Here is a 23,185-nt window from a genome sequence, read left to right on the forward strand (position 1 = left end):
GTAAGATAAACAATCCATCATGCGTTTATAAATATATGTGTAAATATATATAGACTACGACATTTCATTTGTAGAAAAAATGTTAAGACATATTTCATGGCACGTCGTTAATTAAATAATTATTTAATTAATTCAACGCATATTAATTGTCCCTTGTGGTTAGACGATAATACAACAAATGTCAAAGTTTAGTCAATAAATATGAATTTATATGGCTAATTTTATTACGTCATCAACACTGTTTTTCGTCAGACCTGCACTTTTTGAGAAATATCCTTAAAAAGAACAGCTAAACATTCAGAGGTCCAGTTTACAGTTCAAAGCGTGACATCTATTTCATGAGCTGCATACAAAATAGACTTGTGTCTCGTTCATCACTCCGGAAGTAGCACTAATAAGCAACACTGTATGTAATGTATATTTTAAATTTATGGAGTGCGTTAATAACTGTTGTTGGAATTTTCAGTTTTCATACCACTGATGCACAGATAAAACCAGGAGGAATAATGACACCAAAATATATAAACAAAATTCTAAAGTTACATAATGACTACCGGAGAAGTGAAGGAGCATCAAATATGAAACAACTGGCAAGTACTGTATATAAGTCATTCAATACAATTGTTCTTAGACCTTAAGCGTTCAAATGTTCTCTGTCTCCCGTTTATTATAGAATATAAAAGAAGCACTACGAGTAAATTGATTTCCAGTAAAACAGAAAGCAAGCTCGTTTTCGTTGACCTCATAGAGAAAATCCAAATGAACACCTGTGCATGTGGTTGTCGTCTCCTTGTTGATTAAAAAAAAAATCTACCCAGCAGTTGGACTCATTGGTCTAACCCCTACATTGTAGTTTGAACTGTAGATGTACATTTGCGTCCTCCTTAATTTCTTGGGAAAATATCTCATTGGCTATCTAATGGTGACATTATGATTACGTGAGAAACGGCATGGTGGGTGTAAATTTATAGCAGGAGATGCTTACCCTTTCGAGGAATCCGGTCTCGTTCCTTTTGAGTTCATGCAATTCCTGCAGTCTTTGTTTCTTTGATTTATCTCTTCCTGTCTTCTCTGAACATCGGGCATATAGTGTTGCCTTAATCGGACTTTAATTGAATATAGCTATATGGTATTCTGTTGTTTTGTGTTATTTTGAATGATGTTTTTTTTTAATATTTTATTTTCATAAAAGGGGAGATAACTAAGAAAATGAACTGTTGTAAAGGCTAATACAGTAAAGCAAAGCCAATTGTTTCCCGAAATACCCATTTTTTCTTTCTATTTTCTAAATGCACTTTATAAGAGCAATCTTCTCGAATTCTCTTTATAATTCTATTGTATGTAATGTGTTACTATGTCTACAAAAGGTGGGTTTTTGATGCATAATATTTGAAACATCTTACAACTTGTTGCTTGAAAAAACTCCGTAGTCGAAACTCTACGTTAATTTTGTTTTAATATAGTATGATATAAAAAATAATAATTATGCTGGTTAATATGTATACACAATTACATAAATTTATAAAAACATGTAAAATCTGCAATGAAGTATCAAAATGATGAAGACTTAGTGATGAATATTTCGAGTTCGTTCGTATATGTGAAATTGCGACAAATTAAACAAATCAAAGGCAAGTGGGTTACATGTATCACACACCATATCTCGAATAAAAACAACACCGTGTCAAAACCGAAAACGACGAAAATACAAACAACAGTTTATAAATCACTATACAGAAAACAAAAGGTTGAGCAACAAGAACCGCTTCAAAAATGTTGGAGAAATATGGTGCACCTGAAGGATAAGCAGTTCCTGCTCCACAAGTGGCATATATCGCAATACATATGGCAAGAACGAGATCGGTGAACCGTCGGATTCGGTGACGTAACAATTGATGGATTGATTGCAGGATTGTGGCATCTACAAGTGGAACATATCAATAGTCATCTGTGAAAGCTTTTTCAAATTTATTTTCAACTTTACTATGTTACCCATGGTTTAATAGATTCCTTGTTAGCAGCAATATTCTATCCGGAAAATCATGATAGGACACGCATGCCATTGAAATCGTATCAACTGGGAGATAGTATTCCATTTGCAGAGGACTGTTGTTACACAGAAATGGAAAGTTTACAATGGGAACATAATCCTTTCTTTCTTGGTTATGTTAAGCCCTCAAACCCAACCCGCTGTTGTTTATTAGATGCAAGCCTAGGACTATAAAGCAGACTTAACTTGATATCATTTCCAATGGAAAAGATGCTTTAAAAACAGTCACCACACTTTGAACTATTCAGTGATAGGAAATCATCTGTATAGCGGGATGAGAAAGCAAAGATAAGTGCCAGTTTCTTTTAAATTTTCTCGAGAAACTTCTTTAGAAATCTGTCTCATAAGAAGAAAGGAACAAGTTTGCAAGTGGAAAAGAACAGTTGGTTTTCATATGAATGCCAATTGTCTGTTGGAATAAAGCAAAAGTAGTATACCGCTGTTAGAAAGTCATAAATCGGAAAACACGTCATCCAAATGTAACGAACAGGTTGTCAACCATAAAATCAAGCATCTCGGTGATGTCAGTTTCAGAAAACTTGATATTTACTTTTTCTGGACTTTTATCCTCAAGTGCATGAAATACAAGCGAAGATCCTCTTAAATTGTAAACCATAATAAATTTAAAAAAAAACCACATCCTATAGTTTGGCCAAAAATGCATTCTAAAATCATGAATGACATTTACAATTATTAACTAAAATGTCTATATTTTAAAGTAATCCCCATAAATAACACATTGATCTGCTAAATAATGAAGGATACGAAATCTATCAATTATATTTTTTACAAGGCATAACAGAAGAGGACAATTTAGAATCTGAATTCGCGATTAAATGAAAGGCGACCTTTGTTTTGTTGTGTATATTGATGTTAGCCTTTTGTTCACTTTCCTTTTGTTTTGCCGTGGCGTTGTTAGTTTGTTTTCTACTTTTAATATTTTTCGTTTCTCTTCTTCGGGTAGATACAACACTATGATTTATATAGTATATAAAGGTAATAGCCTTATTTATTTACGAATATTTTAGAAAGAGGGAAAAGATGAAATATACCATACAACGCATGCTGTATACCCTTTCGTGTATAACGAACTTAACTGATATGTATATTTAAAGTGTTTCAATTTCCTTAAATAGAGATGGAGTCGAAAATTGCAGAATGATGCTCAAGTCTGGGCTGGTAAATGTAGATATGCACATGCATATGGTAAATGGGGAGAGAACGTGTTTAAAGCTGAATCATTTTTGCCTGACGATGTTTTGATAGAACGGGCTATCAGTGAATGGTATTTTGAGAAGATGAGCTGGAAATTCACACCTGATTGCTCAGAAGCTTGTCATTACACACAGGTATGTTTTGTCTTCATAACTAGTTTAATTTAGTGCAAGTTTTGTTGACCTGTCGACATTTTTATCGACCAAGCAATAATGCGATAAAGTATTATGACAATGTTGTCAATTTAATGTTTTTATCAACTCTAACTTAATCATTCAAACAAGTTCATAATGATGTATTAAAACACTTTTAGTCTAAAAACTTCATTTTTATGAATTGGTTTTAAATATATATTTTTAATTAAGTTTATGGTCACACATTTCTTTGACAATTATTCAATAATGTAATAAAAAGTCGTATATTTGTGAAAATTTCCGCTAAATAATAATGATCGATTTGTTTTATTTCTCTGATCATTTATTTTTATAAATTGTTTATATATACAAATGCAAAAACAGTAGAATCTGACGAATTTGTAAATCACGATTTACATAAAAACAAAGAAATAATTGATTATTTTGTATGATAATAACGATGAATCAGGTCTGACAAACACGCAAACATTTCTTGAGAAAATTATTATTAAAAAAAAACTTAATAAAAATCACCATTATAATTAATTTATTATTGTGTCACAAATTTATATGGTTATACTTAATTCTAAGTCTGAAAACAATATTTTCATTTTTAACTTTCTAGTCCAATGAGAAATACATAATCCTACAAATGACAAAAAAAAAACATTGTGGTGAGATATATAGTATTTGATTACCTCACAAGTTTCCTATTATGATTGTTTGAGATTTTTCAAAACGTTTTACTCTGAAATATTGGATAGCATTTGACATTTTAAACGTCAACAATGTAACATAACTGTTAAAAATAATCCCTACTATAAACATAACATATTATATGCTTAACCAGACTAAATTTTTGTCTTGAGGTTTTTGTATCATTGATATAGACGATCTTGACAAATTAAAGTACTTAAGATTTGACCAAAAGCGGGATTGAAGAATTGAGTTCGTAAAATCGATATAACAAATTTTCTAATACCAGGGACAACAACTGTTATCAATCTCAAAACCATAACGAAACTCACATATTTGATTACTTGACATTAGCAAAGTTGTTTGTGACTGAGCAATGAAAAAATCCTACTATGTTGGTTCCAGTCAGGGTCATCTCACATAATATTACTATCGTACATGTTTGCTTAATTAATTTTTATTAGGTTGTTTGGGCAGAATCGGAAGAAATAGGATGCGCCTTCAAACGTTGTACAACTTTATTTTTGGCAGAAGAATTTATACCAAATGGTTGGATGTTGGTTTGTTATTACAATCCACAGTATGTAATTTATGATAATTTAAAAACTAACAAATGCCATAAAATTACTGATTGACCAAACAATGCATGTGGAAGGATAGCTTTAACAACGACAAGTAAAAAGTAAAAAGAGGAACAAATATGAAGGCGACAATTAAAAAAATACTAAAAAACATAATAGCTAACAGCAAAATAGAAAAGCTGGCCATAATTTGTTAACAGAAACCAAATATTGAACAACATAACCCGGACAATAACCGATTGCGAACTCGTGTGCTTCGAAACGTTTCACCAAATAGTGCCATCATTCGTGTTGCTTATTTACGGTTGAATCCACTATTAAGTCGATATAATACTGTCACATCGAGAAACTAGCTGTATAGACTATACCTGTAACTTGGCATTGCAAAAGGTCATGTTTTTCTCTGGCTGTTTATGACCTCTTTACACTAAATCCATTGGATGTTGGATGTGTACGGATTGCTAGTTTAGTCTTAGATGCATGATCTCTTTATTAGTTGTTGGTGGCTTTGAACTAGCTGTAAGATAACTGCAAGTACTCTCAGATTTGTCCATTGTGTCTTTTTGTGTCGGGATGTATAAGTACCCGGCCACGTCCACTTGTATTTTTGTCCATCTGATGAGTTAAGCCTTTTTCAACTGATTTTTATAGTTCGTTCTTATGTTGTATTGTTATACCACTGTCCCAGGTTAGGGGGAGAGTTGGGATCACGCTAACATGTTTAACCCCGCCACATTATTTATGTATGTGCCTCTCCCAAGTCAGGAGCCTGTAATTCAGTGGTTGTCGTTTGTTTATGTGTTACATATTTGTTTTTCGTAAATTTTTTTACATAAATAAGGCCGTTAGTTTTCTCGTTTGAATTGTTTTACATTGTCTTATCGGGGCCTATTATAGCTGACTATGCGGTATGGGCTTTGCTCATTGTTGAAGGCCGTACGGTGACCTATAGTTGTTAATGTCTGTGTCATTTTGGTCTTTTGTGGATAGTTGTCTCATTGACAATCATACCACATCTTCTTTTTTATATAGTGTGGCTATAGTTGAGCTTCCTTGGTTTGATGGCCTTCTTGTAAGCACCAACCGTCTATCAAGAAAATCATCATAGAAAGAGCCATCTCAGTACAATCATATCAACTTAAGATATATCTTAACATGCAGAAACGAATGAAATAGTGCTGCATAGAAATGAAAATATCACAATAGGACAATTTAAATAACTTCTTGTCATGAAATATAGCTCTGAACCAATCCTCACTATCAATTTTTAGTTGAGTCAAGATATGAACCAGACTTTATTTATCTGAGATATCCCTTTTTACCAGCTTAATTGGATAAATGCAATCAACATGATCACCACACTTTACATTATTCAATGAAAGGACATAGTTTACATAGCAGCACTTAAAGTCAAAGGACAGTTCTATCTTATTTTCATTCTTCTTGAGCCCCTTGTATGATATAAAATACGTTGTAGAGAAGAGGAGCCAGTTGATTCCTAACTATTAGTTTATATTCATACACATATTAGTACAATGTATATAAATATCATCAGCTACGATTAACTTTTACAATATAAATTAAAAAGGGTCAACATAAAGGCGATATGTAAATAATACCAGATGTCAGCGGGTTCTCGGAGGGGTACTTATAGCAGACACAGTTACTCTATTTTGATAACTAACACCATATTCTGCAATGTATCTAGCAAAACCACGAACACTGTGTATCTTTTACCGTGTAAAAAGTAAATTATTAAAAATAACTCTAAGGTAAATTTAAAAGAAAAGTCCATATTCAAATGGAAAAATCAAATGCTCAAACAATCAAACGAATGGATAACAACTGTCATATTCCTGACTTTGTCAAGTATTTTCTAATGTTAAAATTTGGTTTGCAGAACTTTTGTGAGTCGGAACAGTCGTTTCAAACTCATAAGTAGCATTGTCTATGACTGTAAGCCTGACTAGCAATTGAAGCAGGAAACATTATTTTATGCAGATTTAATTTTTTCTTAATATGAATAATTTTTTTACAGAGGAAATATTATAGGACAGATGCCGTATACGCATGGTAAACCATGTGGTGCTTGTCAACCGGGATATTCATGTAGCCGGACACTTTGCGGCAGTATGTATATTTTTCGTGTTGAATTCAAATCATTGCAATTTCCTTGCCCAATAACATTTCAATTGAATACATATATAATTGTTATGGGTTGGGTTTTTTTTTTATTAAGAGCCCTCAGATTAATTGATAATTATCAAGCATTGTCTATTTTCAGTGTAAAATAGTTACGTGCTTGCTTGGGACGTTCAGTTACTGAAACATTTATAGTAGCAACAGATAACTTGGATGCTAGAAAGGTGCATTGAATTATTAAATAAAACAAGCTTTGTTTAAATTATAGAAGGAGCAGCGGTAAAACGGTATATGCCTCATAATAATCGCCGCCCAGTTCCTCCTCATCATTCTAGACCAAAACCAACACCTAGAGGTCACCGTAAGTATACACGTGTATTAGTGTTCAGTCATGGTGAAGGAAAGTGGTAATGCACATGTTAGTATTTGTTAAATCTCATGTTCATTTTGAGCAATGCACATGGTAGTTTTAAAAATGCACATGTTAGTAGTTTGTAGTGCATATGTGAATTTGATGATGTACACTTCAAAAGTAGATAATGCACATCTTAAAAAGGGCGATTATTGTGTAAATTATAGACATAAGTCAAATAATAATTGTTTGTAAACGTATCATATCGAAACTTAAAAAGAGTATTTATAATACACTCAATTATTTCTAAGTGGTTACTAATTGCCGTACGGTGTTTAAATTTTGCTTGTTTATAAAAACTGATTTTTGGCTTTTGTTTGCTGCCTTAAAATCTTTAAAGCGTTGGTCCAAGAATGATTAATCAAACTTAGGCGGCTAGCCAACAAGCAAATTTTTGATTTTCGTTCAAGTCACTGTCTTTATTCTAAAGTCTGAAACATAGTACACGATTCAATAGATCAACAGGTTCATTATCCACTGCTGTAATGGTTTCATCGTTACCACAATATTGTTTTCATTTCTAACGGAATATGCCAGAGTCGTATCAGAAATTTTATATCAAATAGTTAAAAAAAAGCAAAGTAATCAAGTAAACGCTGTCACCCCAACAATTTCCATGTGATCTTTTATATTAATATCATACAATATTTTACCAAAAACAAGGGGCACCACCACCTCCAACACAACTCAGACACACCTCCCATTCAGCTCGTCCTCACGCAAACAGACATAAATCTGGTCCAAACGCTCAACCACCTCCTGGGTACAGATACCAACCAGCAGCCAATCAACCACCTAGACCGGCAGCAAATCAACCACCAAGACCAGCAGCTCATCCTCCCCGACAATCAACTCAACCTGGCCGACAACCAGCGCATTCTCCACGGCAACAACTGCATCCTCCACGACAACCTCATAATCCGGGAGCACCTGTTGGTCAATATCAGCCACAACCATATCCAAGTAATTCACAGCACTATAATCGAATATATACGTGCATGTATAATATAATCTTTATAATATTCTACAGCTCTTTCGTCTCTCTTATTCAGATTGTTAGTTCACCTGAACAAATTTTCTAGCTAAGCTGTCGTTTACAATATATGAGCTGAAACCGCCCGTCCAAAATTAACTATATTTTGTTTAACCGAATGAAGTCACGACCACCAGAAGGAATCGTCGATTCTGATTGGATGATTTTCAAATCTTTTTCAACATAAAACAACAAGACGATATGATTGAAACTAGTATAGGGTATTGACGACTAGAGGACTCTACGAAAGATCCTCAGTTATATATGTCGAGGTGACAACCATTACATATAAATCTATGGAAAATCATTATCCGTCTTCTTCTCTAAATTTACTTAGCAAATATTTACAAACTTTTAAAAACGATGCACGAAGGGTCGTATACAAATGATTCTCATTTAAATGGGACAATTATAAAACACAAATTCTGTGAAAAAAAAACCAGGTTTAAATGTCTTGGAACTTTACAGGACAAATAACTGGGAGAACCTCATATAATTTTCATATCGCTATAATGTTAAAAGTCAAATCACAAAAATATTGAACTCCGAGGAAAATTCAATAAGGAAAGTCCTTAATAAAATGGCAAAATCAAAAGCTCCAACGAATAAATCGAAATTATCCTGACTTGGTACAGGCGTTTTCTTATAGCTATATAATGTTAACAAATAGTTCTTATACAAAATAAGATTTTCATTTTCTATTAGAAAGCAAGACCAGCGTAAATCAAACTTAAGAAAGAAAATGTAATGTTATGAAGGCGGAAAAGTGACTAAATATTTTCATGCTATTTGAAGGAGATAAAGGAAATTTTTGTTTTATGGGAAAACATATAATGTCTCACTATTTAGCAATAAGTTATACCTACATTGTGTAGAACGATAGTGAGTTTATCATGAGTGGTAATGGTGATACAAATACAAAGTTCCATGACAAATACTGACAATGCAAAGCAAAGTTTGAAATTAGATTCGTGTTATTATTCAAACAAAAAGTAAACTCACAAAAATACTGAACTCCGAGGAAAATTCAATCGGAAAGTCCCTAATCAAATTGCAAAACCAAATGCCAAAACACATCAAAGGAATGGACAACAACTGTCATATTCCTGACTTGGTACAGGCATTTTCAAATGTAGAAAATGGTGGATTGAACCTGATTTTATAGCGCTGAACCTCTCACTTGTACGACAGTCGCATCAAATATAATAACATTGATAATGATGCATGAACAAAACAAACAGACACAATAGGTAAAAATGACACAAATAAAGGTGAAAAGTCTAATTCGGTAGGTCACATTCGTGAAAAAGGAACGGGATTGTAGTTACGACATAAGGAACATATCCGATATCATTTATATAAAAGATATTACATAACGGTGAACCAACTCGTGATGGCGGCGTCCGTAAAATTTACGAAGGGATGGTTTTAGCTTCCCAATGCTTCACTTTTGGGAAGATGAAATCAACTCTTTTGTCGTTAAGTTTTGTTTCAACCGACCCTCATAGTCAATGTCTAGATATAGATCATAATCAAGTGGCAAAATCCGTAAACTCTCCGTTGATCGTTTAATATTATTTAATATAATCTGATTCCTTTCACGGATTTGGCTATACTTTTTGGACCTTTTGGATTATAGCTCTTCATCTTTTATATAAGCTTTGGATTGCAAATATTTTGGCCACGAGCATCACTGAAGAAACATGTATTGTCGAAATGCGCATCTGGTGCAAGAAAATTGGTACCGTTAATTTTATTAATATCTAATGCGCATTTATTATTGATTGTCTTTCTGATATGCGATGTAAACTTCCAACACTCGTACTTGCAATTTTGTGAAACAACGAAATCTTCATCAAAACAATAATATAATTACCATTGTAGAAATAAGATAGGAAGATATAAGAATATACGATGTTCACTAACATTGGAATCTTATTAACAATGCATATACCAAAAGGTACGATAACATGGGGAATTTCGGTGTGTTAGATAGCTAATGTTGCATCATTAATTACTAACTACCATCTGACTTCAAGAAGTTAGTTACTAACAATGATATTCATCTAGAGGGCTATACACAAATATCTTTGGGACATTTTAACTCAAATATTAAGTGGTTTTGATGTAATCCTTTATTGTACTTCCAGAATTGTAGATATAAGAAGATGTGGTAAGAGGGCCAATGAGACAACTCTCCATCGAAGTATATTTATTAAAAATAGAAGTCATTGAACTACACTCTTTCTGCGATAAGTCTAGAAACCTGATATAGCAATAAAGCTTCATATCTTCATATTGCCTTATAAATATCCCCATTTCCGTGTCGACCGACATTCCCGTCCTTCATCCCGATCGTCTAACATTGCAGAACCTGCCTATTGGATTTATCGTTAATTTGACGTGCTCGTAATGACTTTGAATGAACTATTTGCAACTGGAGGTTAGGTACAGACTAGTATTCAGTAAAGCTAAGCTGATAAAGATAACTGTGGTCAACTTTGATTTGTTAGTCTTTCAGATTTATTTTTAACAATATGAAATTAGATCGTTTCGAAATGTGTGAAGTAAGTTTCGTTTTATATTTATGCTTTTTTTTTTTCTTGTTCATAAACAATTGCCATTTCACATTTGTCTATTAAAAGAGGTAGAATGAAAGTACATAATGATATTTTGTCGAATTAATTTTGTTTTGATAACAGTTTATTTTCACTTATTAGGTAACAAACGGGCTCACCCGCCTCAGCCTCAAGCAACCGCTCAAGTTCAGTATATATCGGGGAAAGTTCTAACCGGTAAAGTACATTCATAATTGAAGTTTTTATTTACAACTAAAACTTTTTCTATCATCAAATATTTTCTGTAATATCGCTTTTTCTATTTACCAGGACAATAACTGCTTGTAAAAGGTCAAGATCAACACTGGAAAATACTTGAAATAAATTTTAACCTTTCATCCCCGCTAATAAACCTTTTCAATCAGGCAGTTGTTACTTTTTTGAAATAGAAACAATTAAAATGTGGAATAAATATTATAAGATTGGACACAGTTTAAATATGACATCCATTCATCGACACAAGATCATCAAAAACAAACATCTAACATTATACTGATTATCATCGGCCCAGTAGTCAGCACTTCGCAGTTGACATTTATAACAATTACATGGTCATTTTTATAAATTTCCCGTTACAAAATTTAGAAATTTCGAAAATCTAAGGATTTTCTTCTCCCAGGAATAAATTACCTTACCTGTATTTGGCACAACTTTTTGGAATTTTGGGTCCTCAATGCTCTTCATCTTTGTACTTGTTTGGCTTTATTTTGATTTGAGCGTGACTGATGAGTCTTAAGTAGACGAAACGCGCGTCTGGCGTATTGAATTATAATCCTGGTATATTATTATGAATTATTATCCTTTTATAACTATTGTCCAATCATTTCTCTTGTTTGTTCATGCATGAGGTGGTTAACATATATATACCACCATTTTAGGTTGGATGCCAGTAAAGACACCACCAAGATCAAACAACAATCAAACAAGTTTTCCTCCAACTCCAGGTATGAATATATTTCTTTGAACAGTTTTGATCTGCTAATTATTTCAATAGTTGGCTCTGTTGCTAATCGGGCAACGTATGAAATTTTCAGAATACATAACCAGTTGAAGTCAGTCTTTCTGCTCTTTGTGAGATTCCTATGAAATGTGTCATTTTACTACAACCCGTAGCTTGTAAGACAAGTTCGGTGACCTATCATTTTATAATATAATTTTTGAGTATATCAAAATGTATGACAAAATATAAAAAAAAAAGGTCTAATGTTTCATTTATACTCCCGTACTATCTTTATCTTATTTATGCGAATTGTGTAAGCAAGAAAAACACAACGTCATCAAGAAGGCATTTCAATAGAAAATTGTAATGACTTTTTCCTGATGTGCATGTGTTTGGTTTAAATATTGAGAGTTTACTCTATCAGTCTTAATAGTTGTGTGAAGATATGCTAGGGCGTGTTGAGGCGAGTCAATTTTAAAATTGTGTGATTTATCATTTTCGTCACTTTAAGTTGTTGAAAGTGACATTCGTCTGATAAGCGACATAACTCCGATCTATATTGGTAAAAATTGTATGTGTTTTAGTACGGTGATTGTCGTCCTCTATGTTAAATATAACCAATACATTGATAAATAAGATGCAAGTTGTAGTAATCAAAATGATTTTATGGTGCATTATGCTATTTATAAACAATATTTTACTAAGCCTTTTGAAAATAATTGATACTGTTGTATACCCTTATCCGAAAGTGACATTTATTTCAATTGCCTTCGGAAAATATGAATTTTGTTGGGTGAACGCGAATTTCCATATCTGCTCAGACAAGAGAAATCAGAAGTCACTTGGAATATAAATCTGAATTGACTATCGAATGCTTTTCAGTTTTTGATATATATTCATAATAGTGTCTTAATTTATATACACAATTTACTATTTAGCATGTACGGTTCTATATTCCTGCAACTTCACAAACAGAAATGTATATTTTTTTCTTCCAAATTTCTAAATTTTATTGCTACTAACATTTTTCAATGTTTTTAGTTTTGTCTGGAAATACAATTATCAAAAGTGTGAAACCTGTACCAACAAAACCAAGGCAAGAGCAAAATCCATATTCAGGTGGGCGTTCGGCGCCTTCAACTCAGATTAATGGAGTTCAACAATATCCTCAGCCATCCCCTGTCCAACACCAACAACAATATTCTGTTCAACAGCCAAAACAACAACAACAGCCGCAAATTCAACATCAACCAAAACCTGTATTTAAACAGCAAACACATTTTAAATACCAACAACCAAAATCACAACCCCCTGTTTCTGTCAATACACGACAACACTCGGTACACCAAGCCCCTCAACAACAAAAGCCTCAGCAACAAATACTTCAGCCTGTACCTCAATCATATAGACAGCCACAACAACAATCACAACACGTACCGAACCAACAGCCTCAGCAAAACTACCAGTCAGCACCACAACCTTATATACAGCAGCAACAATCCCAGCAAGTACCGGTACCACAACATCAACAAGCAGTCCAGTCAGCACCACAACCATATATACAGCCGCAACAATCCCATCAAGTACCGGTACCACAACATCAGCAAGCAGTCCAGTCAGTACCACAACCATATAGACAAACACAACAATCTCCCCAAGGAGGCCACCACCAATATAGACCACAACCTAACACTAATCAAAGACCAACTAATCAGAATCCTGCTTATGCTCCTCAACAATATCAAAATACTTATCCAGTGAATACTTCCAGTCAGATACCACATAACCAACAAGGATCTGTGCAGCCATACCATCAGAATGGTTATCAAGCGCAAGGTAAATAATGATTATTAAAATTGCACTTTCTCTCAGAAATTTTTTGTTATGATTATCGAAAAATAATATAAAATAATATATATTGTTTCAAAACACTTTATAATCATGAATTATAATCAGAAAATTGATATATGTTCTTAAGTTGTGTGAGTATATGCACACAACATATAGAAAAATGTATTGAGATTATATTGTCATTCTGTAAATCCCATTTTAATGTAAAAAATATCAGTGAGTTAAATACTGGTTTATCAGATAAATAAATAAATAAGTATCACAATTGTTTTCTTATTTCATATCACAGACCAACAGTATCCTCAATACCAGAGACAGTGGTCTCCTCCACAAGCTCCCGCACCAGTGCCAGCTTATCATCAGCATCAGGAACAAAGACGTCCACAACCTGCCCCACAGCCTGCACATGTCTTTGTTGGTAAATACATTTATGGCTATTTCCGTTTAATTGAAAAAAAATATATTCACATATTATTCATCTCGATTTTATATAGTCTGTCAAAAAATTATATACCCTTTTTTGTGGTAACTAAAAGGTATTTAGCCTTATTCCATACTTTTACTTTAATCAAGTAGTTACTTTGATATTGTGGTGTCTACAAGTTCCTCTAGATATCACAAGTTCTAAGGCTAAACAAAATAGCAGTTAAGAAGGCTCGAGGGACGGGTACACAAATCTCGTAAATGAATAAACGTTTTGTTTTCATTACAAATTTTATTTATACACTACTAGTTGTTACTTTTTGATATACTACAGAAATCAACCAAAAAAATCAATTAATTTTGTCCCAAGATGACTTTAAAATGTTTATTTCGTTGAAAAAGATCCAAATTATCTCGCTTTGGTGCTAAAATACATTTTTTTTGTGACCTACGTGTTTTATTATTTTTTTCAAATAAGCTTTTTTTAGGGATTTCTGTAATTTAGTTATTTTTCATTTCGATTTTGCCTCTATTCTCCTAATAGTTCAATAGAAAAAAATTACCTTAACAAAAATGCATGCTTCTTTCGAAGGCAGTTTGTAAGCTTAAATGAACGGTGACCCTATTATTCTATTTTATTTTTATATTAAGTATATTATGAAGTTCATACATAGAAAAAATAGCAAAATTCTATATTAAAAAAAAATGGATTTATACCCTCGAGGCCCCTTAGGAATGGTAATGCATATCTTCTCCATAAATGTTTAAAGGAGTAGGTCCGGTAAGGACCGATTTTGGCCTCAAATTTCAGGTTCATCTGACGAAAGATTTTGACCACTTTTTAATCACTTAAGTGTCTATTTTATTTGAATTAATTAGTTTATGTGAACGATTTTAACAGATTTAGTCATTAAAAACGATCCGATTCAAGCTCAAATATGAAAAATCTACCTAATATGCCGAAAAATGTCACTTTTCAGATGGTTTTTGGTAAAAATGAAAGTGGCCGCACCCGTGTTCATCCTCAACCTTTATATATGTTATGTATTATCATAAAATACAACTTACATTTCAATATTAAGGATGAACACGAATGCGGCCACTTTCGTTTTACACGAAAACCGTCTAAAATTTAACTAAAATGCTAGAATTATGAGGATTTCAGTAATTTAGCATGACTTAATGGTGCTAGTACCGGATATATGTGGATTGTATTGTCAAAAACAGCCCATATTTATGTAGCAGAAGCATTCTACTGTCCAAAAAATAACTAAAGGTTTACATTTTAACAATTTCGTAAAACTGCTATATTTTGGGGCCAAAAAGGGGTCTTACTGAACCTACTCCTTTGGTGATATAGAACACATTATATTCATTATAGTTTTCTGAATAATAAAATAGATTGTTTTGTTTCATTGTAGATCCACGTCCAATATACGTACCACCTGCACCAGTACCATTAACAACCACGACTCCCGTTCCTCCTCCCCCTACATGTTATGATCAGGACAAAAATTGTAAACATTGGGGAGTATATTGTTCAAGTAACCCGTATGTTCACGATCATTGTCGTATGACATGCAGTACGTGCACCATACCAATTCCACCAATAGGTAATATAGTCATAGAAACGTTTTTGAATTAATTGCTTATGATGAGACAAGTCAGTTTTACTCTTTTGAATTTATAAAATAGCAATAAATGTTCGAGATTAAATGTGGTTCTAACATAATTGTTCAAAAATGATACACTTGTCTTAAATATAAAATATAAAAAAAACTGATATTATCAGTGCTGTCGATTACGCTTAATACATTGTAAATATTTTTAAGACCATCGGAAGTAGGTCTCAAACAACTGTTACCGATATGCTTTGAATATAAAATAAATGCACAAGTTTATGTTACACAGGCAACTTAAATGAAAAACAGGGAAATTTTGCCAAAAACGAAAAAAAAGTAAAAACAAACAAGCCTTCAAAATAATACACAAAACACCAAAGACTTAACTGCACAAACACCAACAATAACCGGGGGAGCTCCGGAAGGTTTGACATATCTTGCTTTCTTATTACTTTATGTTTGCTGAACATATGCTAATATGTCTCTTTTTATCCTTTTTTTTTTCTTTTTTTCTTTATAAAGCAAACTTTTTTCAAAACTTAAGTCTATTACGATAACATCGGGTCAAGTTTGATAAAGGAAAAAAAAATTAATGTTGAGAATGATATACATGTTCAGAAATATATAATACAATATAAATGAAGATTTAATTATGTTTCTATTATAGATCTCTACCTCACTCTTAACCAATAGTTTTTTGCATTAATTTATATATAACTATTGTTTGTGAAAAAAAGTATTATCTATTTAGTGGTGTATAAAATACCCGATGATGATTTCTTTCAGCGCCCGAAAAAGTGATTCACACAACTGCCTCTCAAACGACAACTCCTCAGTCGTCTTTAGTGCCTTCTAATCCACCGTCTACAATTACAGTTAGAACTGATAATCAAAGAAATCCAAATAGACATTCACCAAGAAGAACCCAACCCCCGCCAATGCACAATACATATCCTACAACAACAGCAGCATATCCACAAACAACAGGGTTTAACCAGCAACAAGCAGCAACTCATATACCTGGACAAGGTACACAAGGTGTTCCTGGATTCGGACTATGTACAGACTTCGATAAACGATGCAAACAATGGGCTCAATATTGTGGAATAGACGAATATGTTGATGATATGTGTCGATTAACTTGTATCACATGTCGTTAGTGCTATTAATTCTAAATCTGTCTTTTGTTGTATACTTAATGTATACAGTTAGTGCAATATGTTTCACCGTAAACATGTGATCGGTGTTTTTGCACTTTTTATGTTGGGGGATTTTGTTTAAAGTTTTATGTCGTGGTTATGTCACCTCTTGCGTAATTTATTCTTCAATCAATATTTTAATGAAGGTATAAATGACTTATTTGAACTTGGATAAACACTGTGACATAACTCCATACCTTTTATAATGCAAAGCCTGACATCTGTTATTGAACTTAAATAAGCAAACCTATTCTATTCCGAAACGCATTGTAAGTACAATAGTCAACAGTTCTAGTATTTGTTTCAGAGTATTAAGATGTGTGATCCCATTGAAACGCAAGTCACTATGTACAAATGTCATGAATTATTCAATTTACAGCAATTTGTAAGAAGCGTTAATTAAGTATTATTAAAGGTTGTATAATCTGTCAATTTCCAGGCTATTTTCCAATGTTTTTTTAAAAGTTCGAATCGAAGACGAATAAATATTCCGATTTCATGACACAGCACTTGTGTTTCTATTTTACTTTGTCTTTTTTCTGCAATAAAATGCAGTCTGCCATCGTATGGTGTTAACATCTCCCTTTTAAAATGTTACACTGGTTCATCGACAAACTTTACTAACAGAAGCATGCTCCTTTCACAAAATCTGAACAACTGAAACAATATATTTGAACTTATCTGCGACATGTTTTTTGATGTTATACATCTTTAGATACCATAAAAGTCGTCTGGTCTGTTATATTACCAATTGTATTATATTCCCGTTTATGACATTTTGTCTGAAAGTGTCATACAAGTGAGAGGTGTTAATTAGCTTGCTACAACAAGGTTCAATCTACCATTTTCTACATTAGAAAATGCCAAAAAATTTGGAATATGACAGTTCTTATCCATTCGTTTGATGTTTTTTGAGCTTTTGAATTTGCCATTTGATTAGGGACTTTCCATTTTTGAATTTTCGTCGAAGTTGAGTATTTTTGTGATTTTGTTTTTTTCGAATGGTGGGTGATGGATGCATATCAGGAGACACTCACCCTGCCAACGCAACCGATCTCGCTCCTTTTAAAGTTCATACGATTCCCCAATATTTGTTTGTTACCATGATTTATATCTGTTACTTGATTTCAGATCATAACATAGGTAAACTACTGTTACCTAATTGTATATTCATTTTTAAAATTAAAAAAACCACGAGTAGATACCAGAAGTTTGAATTAACGCACAATAATCGTTGATTTGCTAAAACAAATCAAGGAGAAATTTGCATACACAGCGATATAACTTGGTTTGCTCAATTATCCAGAAATCGTAGAGGAATCTGAGAATCAGATGTGTATTTTGAAAAATTCCAAAATTCCAAAACACACAAAAATATTTTGCTCAGTAAAAAATACTTCATGATAATCTGAGACCGGTCTTTTTTCTTGTACTAACAACTTTCCATGTTTCTGCAACCAATGACTTCATCATTCCAGTCATTGTCAAATCAATTTCCATCTTCCCAATAATTGCCGAAGGTGTTTCCACTGTCCCAGTCATTGGTCAAAGAGTTCAATCTTCCCGTTTACTGTTCCATAAGCTACCGTCACCCTATTACTGTTCCATGTGTTTATGTGAATCCAGTTACTTGAGTTTCTGTTAATTTCACCATATTAGTTACTAACAGTTATTATTCAATATATCATCAACCTTGTTATAGTCCCATTGATTCCTTCTATTCCAATATTTTGCCGTAAGTTTCCACTAATCAAGTGATCAGTCCATGAGTTTCTGTCTGGTTCATTTGTGTTATATGCTTTAACGGAAACCTCGTTTTTCCCATACATTACCGGCATCCTATATACTGTCCCACTAAGTGCCACTACACCCGTTAATTTCCGCTATCCGATATTCAGTCCAACCCTATTCCGCAACCTCAAATTATGTTTAACAAGTTGCCGCTATCGACGTTATTGATGCAAAGCTATAAGTTTCACACGTCATCAAATCCAACTTGAAATTATAACGTTTTAGTTAATGTCGGCACTCATCGGTTGCCTGAAGATGTTAGAATGTTTCTATTGACAGGAATAAGATGTACGAATGGAAACATGTTAAGGACAGGAGAAAATACGAAATAAGGGAAATATTTCAGTATATGTATTCAAGAACAACGACAATATCTGGTCGATAGAAAATGTTGCCTTTACTGGTTTTCTTGGCTATATAACACGTCTTATAATGTCGCCTCAATTGCATATTGATAAAAATGAGAAGGGACAAAGATGAATTGGTCTCTGAACGCTGGTATGCATTTACACCATTACATAAATCCATATGAAAACCAATGGTATTCAAATATTTTGTCCGAAACATGTATTCAATTTTATAACACCAAATGACATGAACAAAAGTAACAGCTACGACAATAGCAATGATACCCTGAATAGTTATACGAATTATTGTGAGAATGATCTGGAATATTTAAGAGGCATCTAATAACAATCGAAAACAATGCCTGTGTAGAAAACACAGCCTTTTAAAAGTCCAATAACTCTGAACAACAAATCGAAAATCTAAATCTTAAACATTCGAAACGATTCTAGATTCACCAAATACTAATAACAGTATCAAGTGGGTAGTACCTTGATTAAAACATACCAGATCATCTAGTTCATGAGTTCTTAAAGTGGCGTTTAACACCAACAATCAATCAATCAAACCATATCAGTTCGATACTACGGTATGAATAGGAACCTTGAACAAACAATCAATCAAATCAGTTCGATACTACGGTATGAATAGGAACCTTGCACAAACAATCAATCAATCAAATCATATCAGTTCGATACTACGGTATGAATAGGAACCTTGCACAAACAATCAATCAATCAAATCATATCAGTTCGATACTACGGTATGAATAGGAACCTTGAACAAACAATCAATCAATCAAATCATATCAGTTCGATACTACGGTATGAATAGGAACCTTGCACAAACAATCAATCAATCAAATCATATCAGTTCGATACTACGGTATGAATAGGAACCTTGCACAAACAATCAATCAATCAAATCATATCAGTACGATACTTTGCTATGAATAGGCAGCTTGTTTTGTTCTATATTGACATGTTTGATGTTTAAGTGCTAGTTCACATGGTAACAGTCTTTAGGAATTTATGTCAAACAAGTCTAACTATATGCATCGGCTAGGCCATGAATCAAACTTCAAGGCATGCAACCATAAATCAACTGTCTGGAAATTTCACGCAGAAGAAGTGGGATTAAAAACTAAAGAATGTAATTCTGCAATCTTTTTCACTTCCCTTTAACATTGACAACATAACAGTGGTAAAGATAAGTTTGGTAAAATTGTGTACCAGTTGAACGGTTTGCTTTGATGGAACACATTGTAATAGGGCCAGATTAGTGAAAGACCTGTTTATATGTTGCAAGAAACACTAATATGGTCAATGTACAATTTTTTTAAGCCATAATATCGCTGTTTTACACACACACACACAATCGGTTGTATGAGTGCTTTGTAAAATGAAATTGTAATAACTGAAATTTACACAAGAAATGAAGAAGGAAACAGGAACTTATTTCATTGGGTTTTATAATTATGTCATCAATATCAGTGGCTGGTATTTATTATCTTTTTATCAATCTAAAACTATCCTTTAAACATTAAATATTATTACAAGAAGCATGTTCTATGTGATACTTTGGAAGATTATGTAGTGTATGTAGTGTATGTACAAAAAAAATATAAGAAAATGATTGCAGTTTAATTAAAAGGTAGGTAAAAGTAAACATGTTATTGCGGCTTTTATAACAAATGAATTTACCGTTAGAGCTTAAAGGGAAAAAATAAGTCTTTATTGAAAGGGGAAATTGTAAAATTGGACCTAAACATATTTATTTATAGTGGGAAAAAAGTTATTGCAACTTAGTTTCAATATAATGTAGATGTCTCTTAAATGAAAAAAAATCCTGCCATTGGGCAAAGGACAAATTCAATCATGTTATAAGAAAGACACGACTTAGGAAACATTATGAAGTTAATGTAAAGGAAGACACGACATAGGAAACAAAATAAAGCTAATATGGAGGAAGCAATGATATACCAGTATTAGAACTGGAAATTGAAAAAACAACAATGAACAAAAACTGTACAGAACCTAGAAAATCGGCTGCTTCAAAATAAAAAAAAAGCCAGTGACATTGTATATGGAAGTTGACTGACTGATTTCTTCATTAGCGGTGATGTTTTAGAACACAATATTATTTCGTATTCATTTAAACAAAACATCGGTTAGCTAGCCCTTCAAGTTACCCTTTCTTTTTTCTTTTCTTCAACTGCACGTTAAGTAAGCCGAAGCCGAAGCAACATCGACACCAGTCAAAGAAAATCACACTAAGAAAAGTGTACCAATACAAGAACGCATTTTTTGACAGATACATGGAAGTTGAAGGAAAGAAGCTTGGAAACGACTTTATTATAAACCATCAAAATAGTAAAGATATAAACATAATGTGAAAGGAATTTAGAGATGATATACATAAACTTACTAGCAAGCACATAATACAGAGAACAAATAAACATCAACAAGGATACACTTTGGTTACGATAGAACTGCGTAGGATGATGAGGAAAAGGGACAGATTACAACTAAATTAAAACAAGAGTGCACACACTGAAATGTCTCGCCTTCTTTACTAATCATTGATATCATGTTGATAGTCCTAAGTATAAAGCTTTATTACAACTGTCACATAAACTTAACATTAACCAAGTAGCTAAACAAAGACCAATGAACCATGAAAATGAGGTCAAGGTCAGATGAACCATGCAAGGCAGACATGTACAGCTAACAAAGCTTCCATACAACAAATATAGTTGACCTATTACTTATTATAGTTTAAGAAAAATAGACCAAAACACAAAAACTTAACACTGTGCAATGAACCGTGCAATTGAGGTCATGGTCAAATAAATCTGCGGGACTGACATATAGATCATAATATATTTCCATACACCAAATATAGCTGACCTTTGGCATATAAAATTACATAAAAAGACCAAAACTTAAAAACTTAACTTTGACCACTGAACCATGAAAATGAGGTCAAGGTCAGATGACATCTGCCCGCTAGACATGTACACCTTACAATCATTCCATACAACAAATATAGTAGACCTATTGCATAAAGTATGAGAAAAACAGACCAAAACACAAAAACTTAACTATAACCACTGAACCATGAAAATGAGGTCAAGGTCAGATGACACCTGCCAGTTGGACATGTACACCTTCCAGTCCTTCCATACACCAAATATACTAGCCCTATTGCTTATAGTATCTGAGATATGGACTTGACCACCAAAACTTAACCTTGTTCACTGATCCATGAAATGAGGTCGAGGTCAAGTGAAAACTGTCTGACGGGCATGAGGACCTTGCAAGGTACGCACATACCAAATATAGTTATCCTATTACTTATAATAAGAGAGAATTCAACATTACAAAAATTCTGAACTTTTTTTTCAAGTGGTCACTGAACCATGAAAATGAGGTCAAGGACATTGGACATGTGACTGACGGAAACTTCGTAACATGAGGCATCTATATACAAAGTATGAAGCATCCAGGTCTTTCACCTTCTAAAATATAAACCTTTTAAGAAGTTAGCTAACGCCGCCGCCGTAGCCGCCGCCGCCGGATCACTATCCCTATGTCGAGCTTTCTGCAACAAAAGTTGCAGGCTCGACAATGACAAAACAATATATAACGGGAAAATGAGAACAGCATACAAAAACCTGAAACACCTAGTATAAAAAGAAATACTAATGGAACTATCAAACATCGTAGCACCTGACGATTAACCAAAACCAAAGAAAAGTTTTCTCGCTTTAAAAATGCACGAGGAAAGAAACAGCTGGAGTTCCACCGTTGAAACATCAAGGATTAGCATCAAATGACACAGTTGACAAAGCAAACACGCTAAATCATCAGTTCCAATAAGTGTTTACTGTGAAGACAATACTGAAATGCCAGAAATGGGAATAAAAAAACTGTAACACCATGAATGATATCAATATCACTATGAATCGAGTAGAAAAGCTGAAGAACGAACTAAACCATAATAAGCAAGTGGGTCAGACCAACTCAGCCCAATAATACTGAAAGAACTTCATCACGAACTAGACCCAACAGTCACTTTTTTGTTTAATAAATCTATATATTAAGAAAAACACCAACAGACTGAAAACACGC

General features: G+C 33.2%; 1 protein-coding gene across 2 annotated transcripts; it reads left to right on the top strand.

Annotated features, from left to right (window-relative positions):
* Window positions 1-106: 106 nt before the first annotated feature.
* On the top strand, window positions 107-17,422 carry LOC139516112 (putative mediator of RNA polymerase II transcription subunit 26). 2 transcript variants are annotated; one of them, XM_071305969.1, is made up of 12 exons: window positions 107-590; window positions 3,187-3,399; window positions 4,560-4,675; window positions 6,715-6,806; window positions 7,087-7,179; window positions 7,894-8,193; window positions 10,984-11,058; window positions 11,760-11,825; window positions 12,863-13,657; window positions 13,962-14,090; window positions 15,517-15,708; window positions 16,504-17,422. In XM_071305969.1, exons 1-12 carry the CDS (start codon window positions 414-416, stop codon window positions 16,875-16,877), a joined length of 2,622 nt encoding a protein of 873 aa, XP_071162070.1. In that variant the 5' UTR covers window positions 107-413; the 3' UTR covers window positions 16,878-17,422. The 2 variants fall into 2 exon arrangements, with proteins under 2 accessions (XP_071162070.1, XP_071162076.1); XM_071305975.1 differs by lacking the exon at window positions 7,894-8,193 and having other exon boundaries at window positions 259-590.
* The last annotated feature ends 5,763 nt before the right edge of the window (window positions 17,423-23,185 follow it).

Source organism: Mytilus edulis, chromosome 1, assembly GCF_963676685.1.
Source record: "Mytilus edulis chromosome 1, xbMytEdul2.2, whole genome shotgun sequence".
Lineage (NCBI taxonomy): Eukaryota > Metazoa > Mollusca > Bivalvia > Mytilida > Mytilidae > Mytilus > Mytilus edulis.